This window comes from Centrocercus urophasianus, unplaced genomic scaffold, assembly GCF_019232065.1.
Source record: "Centrocercus urophasianus isolate 14NV4802_14NV808 unplaced genomic scaffold, USGS_Curo_1.0 seq_26, whole genome shotgun sequence".
NCBI lineage: Eukaryota > Metazoa > Chordata > Aves > Galliformes > Phasianidae > Centrocercus > Centrocercus urophasianus.
Window position 1 is genome coordinate 5,584,836 of NW_024884822.1, and position 15,216 is coordinate 5,600,051.

The following is a 15,216-nucleotide window of genomic DNA, read 5'->3' on the forward strand; positions in this document are numbered from 1 at the left end:
TGTGGTACACAGTGCAGTAACAGCAAGTCCTGTTAAAAGCTTCTTTTGCTTGCTTGTTCAGATATTTATACCTTTTTCATCTCCTAGAAATTCATAGTTTCAACGTCCCTTGTCAAGTTAACATAGCATTAAATCTCATTCATTGAATACTGGGACTTAAATTTGTATCAATGAAGCCAGTACCACGAAGATCTGATAGGTAGAAATTAGTCCTTCTGCTCTCACTGTAGAGGACCTGTGGGCACTGCTGTGTGACATGAACTCTCAATGATTTTTCCGAGCAGCTAGTAAGCAAAAGTGCATAAACCCTACTTGTTGCTTGCTGTTGCCACAATGCACTTTAAATGTGTTGGTGCAATTCAGTAGTCTACATTTCCTCCTCCTGTGACTAAACTGCATACATCTTTTTAAATATGGTTATGTTCTTTTCTTCTTTTTTTTTTTTGTTTTTATTTTTGTTTTTCCAAAGGAAATCACAGTGCATTCAGTAAAAGAAGGCATTTTGGAAGAGGAAGTTGAAAGCTGAGGGGAAAGAAAGACCCAACGTGTAATAAAGGTATAAACCACTTCAAAGTACAGTATGTTTGAAATAGGTCTATTTAGAGTTGCACAGGCATGTACAGATCTTCTTTATCTGTTTCAAACAAGGTTGCTCTTAAATAAAAGTTTAAACCAGTGAATTAATCTAAATGACCACTGTCTAAAAATTAAATAATAAAAAAAAAAAAACCTTCTATTTCCACCAGTTGAGGTGGGTTCAGTTCACAATTTTTGTTCACAGGAACTGTGAAGTTGCACAAACCAGTGCATTTTCTTGTTATGTTTTGTTTTGTTTTTTCACATTTGCTGCTTCAACTTTATAAGGCAACTCCTGGTCCCCAAGCTCCTGCTGCTAAGTTGAGATTCTACTGAGCGTAATAGAACACTGCTGGAGCCTGAGTGTCCTGGCCATTCGATTGCAATTGCATGTGTGAACAAGTCAGAAAACAAGTGTTCAGAGATAACAGGATTAGTATTAGGAGATTGAATTCTTTTCTCTCTCCAATGATTTTTTTTAAATGCTGCTTGGCATTTTCCATTTAAATGAGCTTTCTGTGAAGCTTCTAGAAAACTATTACAGGAATGTATACAAGATTAAACTGATGTTGCAGTTCATTACTATCTGAGATTTGAGATTCAACACCTGAGTCTGTCTTTTCTTTAAGTGTGAAAAGAAAAGCTATCGTAAAAAAATCTGAAACTCTTGAAGAAAAGTGCCTGAATATATTTGGTGGCAGTTTATGACTGAAGAAAATGGTACAGATTTTGTCATGGAAAAGCTGTTGTTCACATCTGTTAAACTGGTTTTATCTATGTTAGTTTGCTGTTACAGCACACAGAAAATGAAGATGGGCTTTCTATTGCCTGGAGATAGAAATGGATTTTTCATTACCGAATATTTTGCTGTAACCCTTATTCCATGCATTCTCTGTAGAAAGTGCTGAGTTCAAAGACTGAACGTGTAGTGGACTGAACAGTTGCATTGTTTGTTGTTTTAAACCTCTGCTAGCAAGATACATAGTGAATTTTCTACCAGAAGTGAATTGGCTTTCAGTCCTTGTGCATTTGTCTTTCAGCCTGACGTTCCTGCTGGGAATGGCTTTGTCGGTAGACTCAGCTTTGTACCGTTGGCAGCGACTCGGAGCCAAAAGTGCCCCCCAGACTGTGTCAGAATCAACACCTCTGCTGTTTTCTGTCAGAGACAGACTGAAACTCAACTTGAACAAGTGGAGGATTGTGTTTTCCAACAATGGGAGGCAGCAGAGAGGCTGGGACCAAGCTTCTAGATTTTATTCTGGAAACAGGATACAAACTACAAAATACACATGGCTTACTTTTTTGCCCAAAAATCTTTTTAAGCAGTTTCACAGGTAAAAATAATAATCATCAAATGATGATAAGAACTCTTTCTGAAGCAGTGATATTTGGGGGTGATAGAGAAGGGCCACTTTTGTAGCTACCACGTCTTTAAATTTTAGGTGAACGCTCTTTGTAAACAAATGTCACCTAATTCATACTGAAGTGGAGGCTTACAGCAAACAAATAGTAGGTGTCCTAACCCATGTTGTGGCCACATTCAGTACTGGAGCAGCTTTCCTTGTAAAAATTTCAGGTTGCATATCCAGATAAGATATCATGTTCCATATCCATCTCTAGAATTGAAATTTCTGTTAGCTTAGATTTATACTTTCATAATTTGATCTTCCACTTTCCACAGATGAAATTTTTCATGGGTCCTTGAGTGAATCCTGATGTGAATTATGAACATGTGTTTTCTACACTCATCCTGCTGCATTGGTTTATTTTTTGTGAGGTTTTTTTGGGGGGGGGGTTGTTGTTTTGTTGTTTGGTGTGGTTTGAGTTTTTTTTTGGGGGGGGGGAGGGAGGGGGAATAATATTTTTTTGTTTGCCTTTTGTTAGAATCTATGATTATTTTCAAAACTGAGTTTGTGGGGGATCATTAGAGAATGTTCACCTCCTAGAGATTACATATATATATATATATATATATATATATATATATATACACACTTGTAATACGTGGAAAACTAAGGTAGCTATAATGTTATGACAGTATATCTCACAAGCTTTTCTAAAGAAAAAATAAGCAAATCAGTTAAATAATTGATTATTTTGAGAAAGGATGAAGTTAGAGATGTGAAATGATTAATGCTTATGACATGAGATGGGGGATTTTCATCAGGAAATTACACCTTTAATTCATTTTTGTATCTTTCTTTACAGGCTAGCTAATCTTTATTTCCTCTTCCTGGTGGTTCTAAACTGGTTCCCACAAATGGAAGTCTTCCACAGGGAGATTACTATGATTCCACTGATCGTGGTGCTGCTTGCCAGTATGAGTAAGGATGCTATTGAAGACTATAAAAAATACCAATTTGATAAGAAGATAAACTCTTCTAAAAGCAGGGTATATGACAAGTAAGTAGACCAAACCAATTATTCTCCTTGTGTTTGGCATGGTGGAAGCTGCTCATTTTGATTTTGCAACAATTCCCTTCCTGACCTTTTGGAGTATAGGAAGTTTGGAAGAGCTGTTATAAACACCTTCAGAACATGCTTCATTTATCTCACTCAGAGTCGGAGTTATCCTGAGAAGTTTTGTTTTCTATCACAAATCTGTGTGCTGATACATCAGTTTTCATTCCAAGTTTTCAAACCAGTTTACCAGCACACTGTATCTTCTCCTAGTAGCAGAAGGTTCTGAGGAAGTCTGGAAAAGATCATTAGCCTTTTTTCACATATTGGAACAACATTTTTCAGAAATTTCCTGATAAAACCATTAAAACAAAAAATTAATGATCAGCTGCATTTATGCATTCAAGGTGAAGCATAACCAGGAACTGAACAAATTTTATAGCATTTCCAGTTAGCATAGGTGATCAAAACATTTTCACTCTGGAAGTGGTACAACACCCACCTGCAGTAAGCTGTGTTGTTTGCTCAGTACTGACTCAGAAGGAAGAAATATTTTCAAGTGCAATTCTTATTGCAACATTTCAATTTCATCAGAGTTTCTTGTCCAGGTACTAATTTGATTTGAGACTACATCACTTGTCTCTACATAACACAATAGGAGCTTTGCTTTAAAAGATGTTTAAATACTTGTGCTTCTTCCATTTTTTTAAACACCTCCTTATGCCCAAGCCATAGAGGAAAAATTACTGTGTAGCTTTCTTGCAATTTAACTCTCATCTGTGCTGATTACTTATGTGGCAAGGGCACAAGGTACAACAGACTGAAAGAAATGAGAGTCTGCAAGGAGAAAAGGGTGAGAAAGGTCTGGGTGAGAAAAGGAAATGTGAGTCCTGAGGCCAGTCTAACGGGGGAGGAGCAAAAGGCTGTGGGGCAAGCTGGGTAAACTGCCCTTAAATTGCCTGTGTATATGTATAATTCTTTCTACTAGAAATTTTTGCTCATATTAGAGAGTAGCGTGGGACAGGATGCTTGCTTGTTTGTTTTAATAAATGAAGTTATGGGCATGAAAGCAAATAGTAAATAGAGGAGGTTGGAAAAGATGAATATTTCTGTACAAAGGTTTACAGTAATCTGTTGACTTCTGTACGCAGAGCTCTGCCCATTACCTTTGAACTTCCTGGCTGCAAACAGGCTTATAAAACAGTTCAGAAACACTTGGAGTGAATGGTGAAAACTGCGTGTATGTCCTTAGTTTTGTCTGTGCAGTGTTAAAACAAAGGTACTTCATCTGAGCAGATGCATGATTCCAGGGAAATACTCTGGGGCCTCCAGGCATGCGGTAACAGGAATAACAAAACATTCAGGATGTTTTTCTCATGTGTGACGTGCAGCCTTCCCGGCAAGCTTTAGGACCCAGAGCAGCTGGGTCAGGAAGATACCTGTTTCAGGGCAGGTGGATGCCGGAGTCGGTGAGAAGCAGCCCTGTGCTCTGACAGCTTGAGTATTCCCTCCACCACTTTGGACTTTATCTTGATTATTGAAGTCTTCTAACTTCACTAGCCTATGACTTGAGGCTTCTTTTTGAGAGGACAGCAAGATGTCAAGGAGAAGTTTTCCAGGCTGCTTCTCTAAGATGGTATGGAAAAAACATTTTTTCAAGGAAACCTGCTGTCGATGCGTTGCTTCAGACACAGAAACCCAAAACGAAGTGCTGGAGAAGAGAGGAAAATTAAAGAAAAGAAGGAAGAAAAATGAAAATAAGCGAGTGATCAAGTCTAATTTGTCTTTTGGAAGTACAAACTGGAAAGAAAATCCAAACAGATACTATGACTCCAATAAAATTAAGACCACGAAATACAGCATCTTGACTTTCGTCCCTAAAAACATCTATGAGCAGCTTCACCGCTTTGCCAATATTTATTTTGTGGTTATTGCACTGCTGAATTTTGTGCCAGTGGTGAATGCTTTCCAACCAGGAGTTTCTTTGATCCCTATTTGTGTTATAATAGTCATGACAGCCATTAAAGATGCTTGGGAGGACTTTCGGCGGTATAAACTAGACAAAGAAATCAATCATATGGGTTGTTACGTTTACAGCAGGTGAGTTTTTTTACAGATTTTATTTTGGAAAATGTTGGCTTGAGATTTTTTATCACTTGTGAGGTTTTTTTGGTTGAAATATTAATAAATGCCTGCTAAAAAATCACAGTGATTAAGTGAAATGGTGTAAAGTTGCAGTGACTAGATAACACCCATACTTGGTCTGATAACAGGAAAGATGTTCTTATTTTGCTTAAATCTATTGTTCAGACTGGGAAGGAAAGTTTTTGTTTCATGGTTCTGCTGTGGCTATCGGCTACGTAGACATGGAGTGTCTAAATAGCTATTGAGCCCTGGAGTTCTAAGGAATTTTCAACACGGCTAAATTCTGTCATTACAGTACAGAACAAGATTTGCACAATCAATGTAGCACAGAACAGGTTCTGTCATGCAAATGGGTCCTTGTTTGCTTAGAAACCTAGAAACCTTTGAAAAATGTAGCTAGTGCTTTGGACTAATTTCAGTTTTATATTCCAAACTGTAGGCTGCCTTCCAGTTGTGTTTTTTTATTTTTGGGGTTTTTTTTTCTAGGTTGTATGTAAAACAAAACTGCATGTAAAACAAAACTGCATGTAAATGTATTTTTAAAAAAACTGAGATAGTAGCGCATACTTCTGTTTGATCTTCTCTAAATGAATATATGTGACATTTTCAAAATGTTTCATGACCTCTTAAGTTTAGGACTTTTTGTTGTAGCAAAACTGTTATCAACATAGAAGATGACTTCTGCCTGCTTAAATATCACACAGGGTGCCAGCAGAGCAAAACTTCTAATTTACCTGAACTTTATTTGTCATGCCTCCAATTAATCAGCAGTGCTTTATGTTCTCACAAGTAGAATCTTGTAGAACTCTAGACCTCTTTTATCACAGAGTTCTGTCATTACTGTTTCTCTTGCATGTCGGATTTTTATTTTTATATCCTGCTGGTTAAACAGAGAAATAATGGATTTGCTTACTTACCCCCGCATAGAGGTAATGACATGTCAGAAATAAAATCTCTGCTCTTTTTGCTAACTTATCTGGAAAAGTGGACATTTTACAGGTTTCTAAATATTGCACATCTAGGACTTTTTCTCCTCTTCCACTGTGAAGACTGTCAGTAATTCTAATTCTTTGGGTAGGTACCTGAATTGCCCCTATCTTTGAGGCTGCCATAGTTGCATTAATCCATGGAGCAATGGAATATTTGATTATATAAGACAGGGAACGGTAGGATTGCCATGGAAACACTACTTCCTCTTGACGTAACGCAATGTTAATTTATATGGAAAAGACTTTTACCTTGAGTAAATGAGAAGTAGAGAATACAATATGAACTGTTTTCATGTTAAAGTACATCATGGCATTACAATGTACATACAGATCCAGATCCACGCTGTAGCCCAGAGTACTTTCTTATGCAGAAAGATGAGGTAGCCCATCTTAACATTGCTCATCCCATTCCATAGGAAGATCTTTGATCTATGAATAAATCTTGTGTCTCACTGGACTCTTATAGCCCAAAACAGTGATGTAAGGGAAAGAAAAATAAGGAAGCCTTCAGACTCTACTATTCATTCTATCTGGAATAAGTGTTGACAGTTGTGATTGCTCTCAGATCTGTAGTTACGGCTTATTGTATCATGAATAATTTTAGTCAGGCTTCTATAGCTCTTTGGGAAGCTGGTATGTCTTGTTCTTCTTGCTAGCTGCAAAGTCATGGCTTTGTATGATGGCTTCTAATTTCCTTCCTTGTGAATCATCTGTCAAAAGTAATTTTTTTACACAAGTGAAAGTCTTTTTCAGGGGACTGTGAATCTTGTTAATTTTGTGACACCAAAGAATCCTGTGTAATAGAGTAACTCATCTTCCATTGTAAGATGAAAATTTAATTAGATTTAAAGTATTAATCTTGGAATGTAAATTGTCTTTATTTCAGATTTCAGTAACAAGAAATCTAGTTCCTGTTCCTTAAAACATACAAAGTGCACTCTCTTTTCTGAAAGCCAAATGTCCTCCAAAACTTTCTTGCACATCAGAGGAAATGCTGTTAACTTGTCTTCTTTCAGCATGGAGCAAGGGAAATTGAATTCAAGTAGACTGCCCTGTAAACACATTACTTCTAATTTTCTTTTTTCCAGAGGTCAGCTGGAATAGCTAATCTAGCCTGCTAGTCAAATGAAGGGAAAGACACTTCAAGTAGTGTATTTAAAGAATGCTTAATTGGAAAAAAAAAAAGGAAACAATAATATTGAAGTATCTCGGGGAATTGCAATACCTTAGATCTGATGTTTGATTGCGAACATTTAACTTTCTGATTAAAAAGTATTTCTTTCATAAATTGTGTACAGACTTGTGCCGCCAGATTACATCACGCTACGCCAAAATATGAGAACTAAATTATACTTGCTTCTTTTGTCTTGTCTTTTAATTATACTTAGTCTTCTGTTAAATATACCTGGTCTGTTTTTAAATTTTTGTAGGAATGAAGCTTCTACCACTACAATATGTGATTATCAAAGCATTTTCTATGATATTCTGCTTTATTATCCTTCTTTAATTGCATTAAAATTCCTCAAGTGACCTGGTTTCATGCAACCCTAATTATTCTTCATCATCAACATTTAATTATAGTGCTCATGCATGTGTAATTTCTATCATGCTCATTTTGCTACTCCCAGACAGCTTTTAGGCAAGATATGTACATAGAACACCCTTTTAATCTGTCTTGTCAGTCAGTCCATCCATTCCTATTTGGATTACTTTTCTCTGAAGTCTCTTGAATTTGTCCCTAACTAACAGTGGCCAGCACTGAGTGTGGTATGCAGGTCTGTAAGTGAATGTCAAACCAGCAGTTACTAAAAGCTATTTAATTATTTCAGCATTCCATGACATTCGAGAAACCACTTGATGTATGTATGATTAACTTGTGGGCTGGGTCTGATGTACCTCTAGGATTAAGCTGTAATGATCTTCAAACACTCCATAGCGTCCAGACAGGATTTTACATTGACTTCATGTTTCTGGAATATCAAACCTTAATTTTTCTGACTATTCTGAATAGATGGTCAGGTGCTAATACAAAATATTACCATCACATTTCAAGATGGCAGAGCAACGTCCTTGACTGAATGCACATTCATCAGGCAGCTACACCTGTAAAAGCATCAACATCATCTGGACAATTAACATTGCTTAATGTTAAGCACCTACACTCAGATATCTGATACAGTGATTCAGAGAAGCCTAGTGTATGTTCTTTGAATTATGCAGTGGTGTTGTCAGACAACTAGGTAAGTCAGCAGGCATACTGGTGAGAGAACCTGACTGCACTCAGTATAGAAAAGTTTTTCTCTGCAGTGCTTACAGACTCAGTGGCTTTCAAGAAATTCCTCTAAGGGTCAACTTCCTCTTCCCATGCAGGTTTGCAGGTGTCTGGGTCACAGGAAAAAAAAAAGTCTGGACTTTGTTGTGATTCTGCATTTGCTTAGTATAAAGTCTGAGAAGATTTAAAGACATCCGCATCAGCGTTTACCCTAAGGTAGTCGCAAAGCAGTACTGTGAAAATAAGGGAAAAACAAAGACCTCACCATTGCATTACACTGAGTCAGGACTGCTATCAGCTGGGAAGCAATTTTTAAAGAGAATGAAAATATCACAATTCATTTGAGATTTGTAATTCAGTGTGATAATTTATGAGGCAGATGTTGGAGATGTTGTGCAGGAAGTTTCTGACAGCAATGGAGATCTGCTTGCTTACCAGTTACAGTACCTATTGTATACTTTTTTTTTTTTTTCTTAAAATTGAGGCAGCTGAATAGTCAAGAGAAAGACTGCCTTCAGCTTCAACCTCCTGCATATACTCTGACCAGCCAGAGTTTCTGAGGGGAAGAAAGACTGCACCTCTGCTGGGTGCTGTCAGCATCTGAGAAAGCATTTGCTTTCTCCAGGGCAGCAGTGACAGACAGGGTCTGCAGCGAAAGAACAGCATGTCTAGGAGATAGTGGAGAAGGGGAGGGGAAGTGTTTGCAAACAGGAGTAGACCTACTGTCAAATCTTTTAGAGAAAAAAAAAGGCAACTTTTCTCTGGACCCAGGAAACATAGTATGCAGTTCATTCAACCCAAAGTGAGCCTGAAAGCTTGTCAAGTAGAAAGGAGAGGAAAACATCATCCTGCCAAGGGGCACAGTAAGCAAAAAGAGGTTTGTTGCCAACATATTCATTTAAAGTCTTCTTCAGCAGCACTGAGTTTTTGCTTGTTGAAGAACAATTTCTTTCTACTTTATTATTTTTGTTTTCTAACAAAGCATAACTTTAAAGACTAGAGTTCTGCTGGAGGCTTTATTGGATTCATTTTATACACCAAGAAAAAGAGTCTCAAGCCTGTGATCTGCTTTAAGTCCCACCATCTTGCCTTGGGCAAAATGGCATTGGATTTGCTTTGGCACAGCCGCATCAAGACTTCTATGTCTTGTTGCTGCTTCCTCTGGATGGTGGATGAATATCAACAACAGGGAATCTCCTGGCTTCATACTCCAGCTTTTGGATGGTTGAAGATGCTTTTCTAAGGCAGCAACAAACATTGATAATTTAATCTTTTTTGTATAAAATAGCAATATAAATAAACTACTGTTAACTGCAGGGTAATTGTCTGCTATGTTAGTACTGCAACTCAGTATCCATTATCAAAGATACAGGACATTGGTTTGCTTAATATTATAAGTGAGTATATTAGCTACCCTGCTTGCAGCAGGGGGTTGGAACTAGGTGATCTCTAGGGTCCCTTGCAACCCAAGACATGCTATGGTACTGTTGTCTCCATGGCCTTGTCACTGGCAGTCAGCATCCTCTGTTCTATACAGCTTTTGTGTGTACTCCAGGTTGTATGGAATTTTTGTATCTGGGTTAAGTATGTTTTTTTCTGAATGCGTCTAAATCCTGGAGAGGAGCAGAATGCTACCTGCTATGTGACCTGAAGATGCTACGTGGTCATGTAAGGAAATGACTGTAGCAAAAATGATGACTTAGGCTAAGGCTTCCAGAAACTTTGTGAGATAAAAGTGGTCTTTAAGTCACTGACTTGGAGTTACTTATTCGCTCCAGATAGTGCCAGTAGAGTCACAGCATATTTCTCTAGGGAATATTCACACACAATAAATAAAAATAAAAATAAATTAAATGTTCCTAATTACATTAATTGATAGATTTTATTACATTGCTTTTTGTAATTTAAGCCAATGTGTATTCAAAATACTTTTGAATTCTACTTTATTTCCTCAATTGGAGCAGGTCGTTACAAAACAAGACAGCGTTGGAAAACAAACAAACAAACAAACAAAAAAACAAGTTAAAACCAAAGTATTGCAAAAAATATATTTTTAAGTTTCTGGTACTTAGCAGAAGTCCATATAAACTTGGAACATTAACAGAAGTTGAGTGCAGATGGTTTTATCGTTGAGATTGTAACATCCATAGTATGATGCTACAGACAGTTTTGACGCATAAAAACTTAGGATTTACTTCTAATATTAAGGAGTTTGAAATGCCAAAATGATATAATTAAAGATGTCTTCAGTTTGACTAGAAAAAGAAAGAGTTCTATCTATAATGAAAAGATTTGCTGAAATTGCACAGCTGTTGAGGGGGCGTGGCTATAGGTGCTTGCTAAGTCCTTTTACTGGACTGACTGCTTCTAAGTGATACAGTGTTTTGATGCTGGTGATGTCCACAGAACAGAAACAGCCTCCCCCAAATGATGGTAACGTGGTATAAACCAAGCATGAATTGGCACAGATATTTTGGCTCCAATGATATCTCCAGCTCAGGAATACTGAGTGAAGTTGTGCTGTATTGTGAGCTATGGGCAGGTTTCAGGATCAGTTCCTCTCCAGTCTAGTGCCACCCTCAATTTCTTAATCTCCTCCTATGTTGACATTTTTTCAAGGTTTTATGGCAGCAGCTCCTAACCTTGCGTTCATAGCCTTAAAATGGTCTTTGAAAGTACAGTGTTGAGTTTTCCATTTAAAAGCTGGTAAAATCTTTGACAGTGTGTGTTCAATTTCTATTAGCAAAAATAGGCTGTAAAGTTTAAACACCTGTGGAATTCCAGCTGTTCATTGCAAAGCACTGAGTGTGTTGGAGTATTTTTGAAAAAGTGACCCTTTAGTAGGACCGTTTTCAAATATTACATTCTAATGAATTACATGCAGTAAAAAACATTTGGATTTGCCTATATGTTATGCTGATATTTTATTTTATTTTTTGTCTGACGTGTCTGATATTACAGTCTAATGGCAATTTTCAGGTGAAAAACAGAGTAACATCTTTACTACAAATTGCAAGGGAAGTTGACTGGAACTTTTAGTAATTCAGAGGAACCAGACCCACTGAGCTAATTGGTTGTTGTTGATACATGATGAAGTTTCTGAAGATCTTCCTCTAAGACAGTCTAGGATTCATAGCCGTGCTGTGACATGCACGTAGAAAATTTTTATTTCATCTCCTCTTGGGAGTAGCGCAATATTTTCTTACTTCCTTCTGTTCACCACCCCTCCTGACCCAGTCTTTGTTTGAAGTTCATTTTTATTGAGTCAAAGAATGTGAAATGACTTTGTGTCAACAGTAATTTATTCCTGTTCCCCAACAATTTCCAGCCACAGCAGGTATTTTTGTATGATTCTTTCTCCCTTAAAATACCTTCATAAAATCCTATTCAATTTGGTCCTTCTCATCAGATATGACGAGTCTAATATCAAATTCTGGCAGACTTCACTGTGACTGTTCCAGGCTGTCTCTTTCCGTCTGCACTACCCTGTGATGGGTGTTGTTGTGCTACCTGTTGTTCCAGGGCAGTGAGAGAATGCTTTTAAGTGTGATGGTGATAAATTGACTGGTGAAGGAGAGAAGATAATGGAGAGACTTTCATCCTAGAGCATAACTTCGATGTGCCACAGCCGTGGTGCCTTCCACCATGAGAATCAGACTTTCAACTCTCCACCTATTGAAAATCACCATGTGTTGTTATTTTATTGCATAAATATGTGTGTTTTTTTAATACGTCTCTCGACAAACCATCTCAGACTTATGAAGCTCTTGTGTTTATTTAGCAGCCATAGCATGAGCTATGAACCTTAATCAGTGAACAGGAAAAGGGCAGTGTTCCCCGTTATGGGAATTACTGGAAGTAAACTGCTTCATTTGAGAAATCTTTTGGGGCAATTGGACCAGTGTTGTTGTAGGGTGCAAGAGGTTCCTTGTGAACCTTTTCTTCCTTTTATCTTTTAATAATTCTCAGCAAAATTTTAGAAAACCCTCATGCTGCAGGAATCCTAATCTTACAGCTCCTTTCAGAGAATAGAGCTCTCTATGAAGAAAATGTGCTTTACCGATTTTTTTTTTTTTTTTTTCACTGAGAGAGAGGGGCACTCTTCACCTGAATGTAAGCCTGGAAGACTAGAAATTCCTGAACTTTATTCCCTATGCAACAGAAAACAACCTCTTTGATCTGGAGGAGCTCATTTGGCTTTTCTGACTCACTGTCTCCTCTGTAATTAGTGTATGAACCGAATCTTGAGTCACACGTGTAATGTAAGTTTCATTGGCTGTTACTGAAAAATTACTACAAATCTGTGATTTCTGTGGCTTATTTTATTAACCCAGTTTCTTTAGGCTGACGTAGAAAACAGGCAGCTGGGTAAGGCCTATCTATAGCATTCTGTGAGCAGGAAATGTTCCATAAACAACAGAGCTGTGCAACAGCTGACGTAGAGAAAAGTAGGATTGCCTTGCAGATGTCCTGGCAAACAGCATATACGAACTCTACATGACATCCAGATGTCTGGGGTAGCAAGACAGCCCATCTGCTTGTATGAAACTGCTTCTGTAATCACGCTTTAGACAAACGAGGAATTCTACCAGGAAAGCATTAGATATGAGAAGAATTCCTTGTTGCTTAGTGGTTTTCCTATATTAGCTTTAACATCCACTTCATTGTGCAATAAATACTCATCGTGCACCTGCTTAAATATTTTTCAAGTAGAAACTGTTCTGGAATTTTTGTTTCAAAGATCAGCAATATCAGATTCACTTACAGCAAACATCTGTTTCTCAGTGTGATCTTTTATGTCTATTGTTGAGCAAAGGAAGCAAGGATATGCACATAAGTAGATGTAGCAGAAAGAAGAATGAACATTTAGGAAGGAAAAATCATCACTACAATACTATTATTTAGCTATTATTAATGAATCTCACCTCTAGCACCAAAGATTTTTTTACATAGTTACAGGAGTTTTTCTGGTTTTTGTTGTTCTTTTGTTTTAATAAAAAGTGAATACCACCAGGAAGTGTGGAGTACTTAACTGCATGTAACCTTTGCAGGAAGCAGTTTTTTCATGTTGTTTTTAGATAAGGATGTGAGCCAACTGCCACAGATTGCCTGACAGCATTAGGGCTGACTCTTCTTTCCCCAAGACAAGGAAGGCAGGTTAGTACACAGTAGACTTTGGCCAGACTCTGAAGACACACTTGGATGTGTGTCTTTGTGCCTTTGAACTCTGGCAAAACATTTTATCTCCTACGTTACTGCTCCCCTTTTCATAATGCAAACACTTCATTGAAAGACTCTCTTCTTCAGGCACTAAACGAGGATGATTCAAAACTTAAGCACAAATGAGACTGAGTCATTATGAAAAGCCTTTTACTGTGAGTCTAGTAAAGTGTTGTGAGCATTTTCCGTCTTACAGAGCAACATACAAGATGACAATTATTTATACTAAAAAAATAATTTCCTCATAACGAACTGAGCCATTGCTGCCTTTGCAGTTTTCCCTTTAACTAATTGCAGAGTATATTCTGCAGTCTTCAGTGGGTTTAGATGATGAAGAGCAGCTGAGAGATCAATTACTGAAAAGGTTATTTCAAAAACTATTGCTGTATCCTGAACTGTTGAATGCCAGTTTGTTGATGAAATAGTCATTTAGTCATTTATTTTCCTCAAATTTCAATCCTCTTTTTTTTTTTTTTTTTTTTTTTTTTTTTAAGTTAGAATCCCTTTGTTCCTTAACTTTTTTCATTCATCTTAGGCTCTAGCTGCCTTTTGTTTTGTTTTGGTTTTTGTTTGTTTGTTTTCTTGTTTAATGCTAGGGAGTCATTTGTTGGCTGCTCTACCTTTTTAAGTTGTATCTACTACCTAAGCTTAAGATTTTTAATTATCTTTTGAGAATTACAAATTAGAGAGACCTGGTGCAAGCAGAAGTATGATAATGCTTTACTTCTTTCAGGGTCTATACGCTGACGCTTGAAAGTATCTGTGACATACTCAAAAATATATATTTTTAAATGTCTGTATTTCTTGTCTAATGTACTTAAAAACATTTCTGTTAGTCTGAGCAACTTTCTGGCTTTGCTGTGGAGGATATAGGCCCAATGCTAGTGAACGAAAGAGAAATTTTCTTCTAGTTTCTATTTACTCCACATAGATATTTTACTTTGCATGTGAGATATGGTGAAATGGTACTATGAAACTGTCTAAAGCACTGGTTTCTAGGTGTTTCTCTGTGTCTTTTTAAAAAATACAGCAATGTGGCACCACTGCCCTACTTTCTTTTATCAAAACCCCACTTAGCAGGGAGCCTGCCTTCCTAATGTCACTATTCACCCTTGACATGTTTTTGATGCCGCAGGGAAGACCGTGCCTATGTTGAGAAGTGCTGGAAAGATGTCCTAGTGGGAGATTTTGTTCAGCTGCAGTGTAATGAGACCATCCCAGCTGATATCCTCTTGCTGTACTCCTCTGATCAGAACGGGATCTGCCACTTGGAAACTGCCAACCTTGATGGAGAGACCAACCTTAAACAGCGACGAGTCGTCATGGGGTTCTCCAGCCAGGTAAAATCTATGAAACCGCAGCCCATGCAGCCAAGGACTGCTCTGAGCAGCAGTCTGACTGCTCTGCAGCTCTAGCAGCTCTAGCCACAAAGTGAAGCCACAAAGTGCAGTGGAGAAGTCTACTTTCAAATCAGAAAACACTTCAGTACTAGTTATGCTTCAGACTGTACGTGATTATTTTGTTTAGTCTTTGAGTTATTATGTAGATACACCGCATGCACAAAAGCCTTTACACTTAGGAAGTCTTGTTACGTAAGCAGAGTGGAATGCAGTT

At 37.6% G+C, this 15,216-nt stretch overlaps 1 protein-coding gene across 2 annotated transcripts in view; it reads left to right on the top strand.

The window, feature by feature from the left end:
- The first annotated feature begins 1,620 nt into the window (after positions 1-1,620).
- ATP10B (ATPase phospholipid transporting 10B (putative)) overlaps positions 1,621-15,216 on the top strand; it is a 52,491-nt gene continuing 38,895 nt past the window's right edge. Inside the window, exons 1-3 of one of the 2 annotated variants that reach the window (XM_042826505.1) lie at positions 1,621-1,910; positions 2,785-2,979; positions 14,738-14,942. In XM_042826505.1, the coding sequence (XP_042682439.1) occupies positions 1,636-1,910; positions 2,785-2,979; positions 14,738-14,942 (675 nt within the window). In that variant the 5' untranslated portion in view covers positions 1,621-1,635. Of the gene's footprint in view, positions 1,911-2,784; positions 2,980-4,190; positions 5,077-14,737; positions 14,943-15,216 lie in introns of those variants that run through there. The other variant, XM_042826504.1, reaches the window with a different exon arrangement.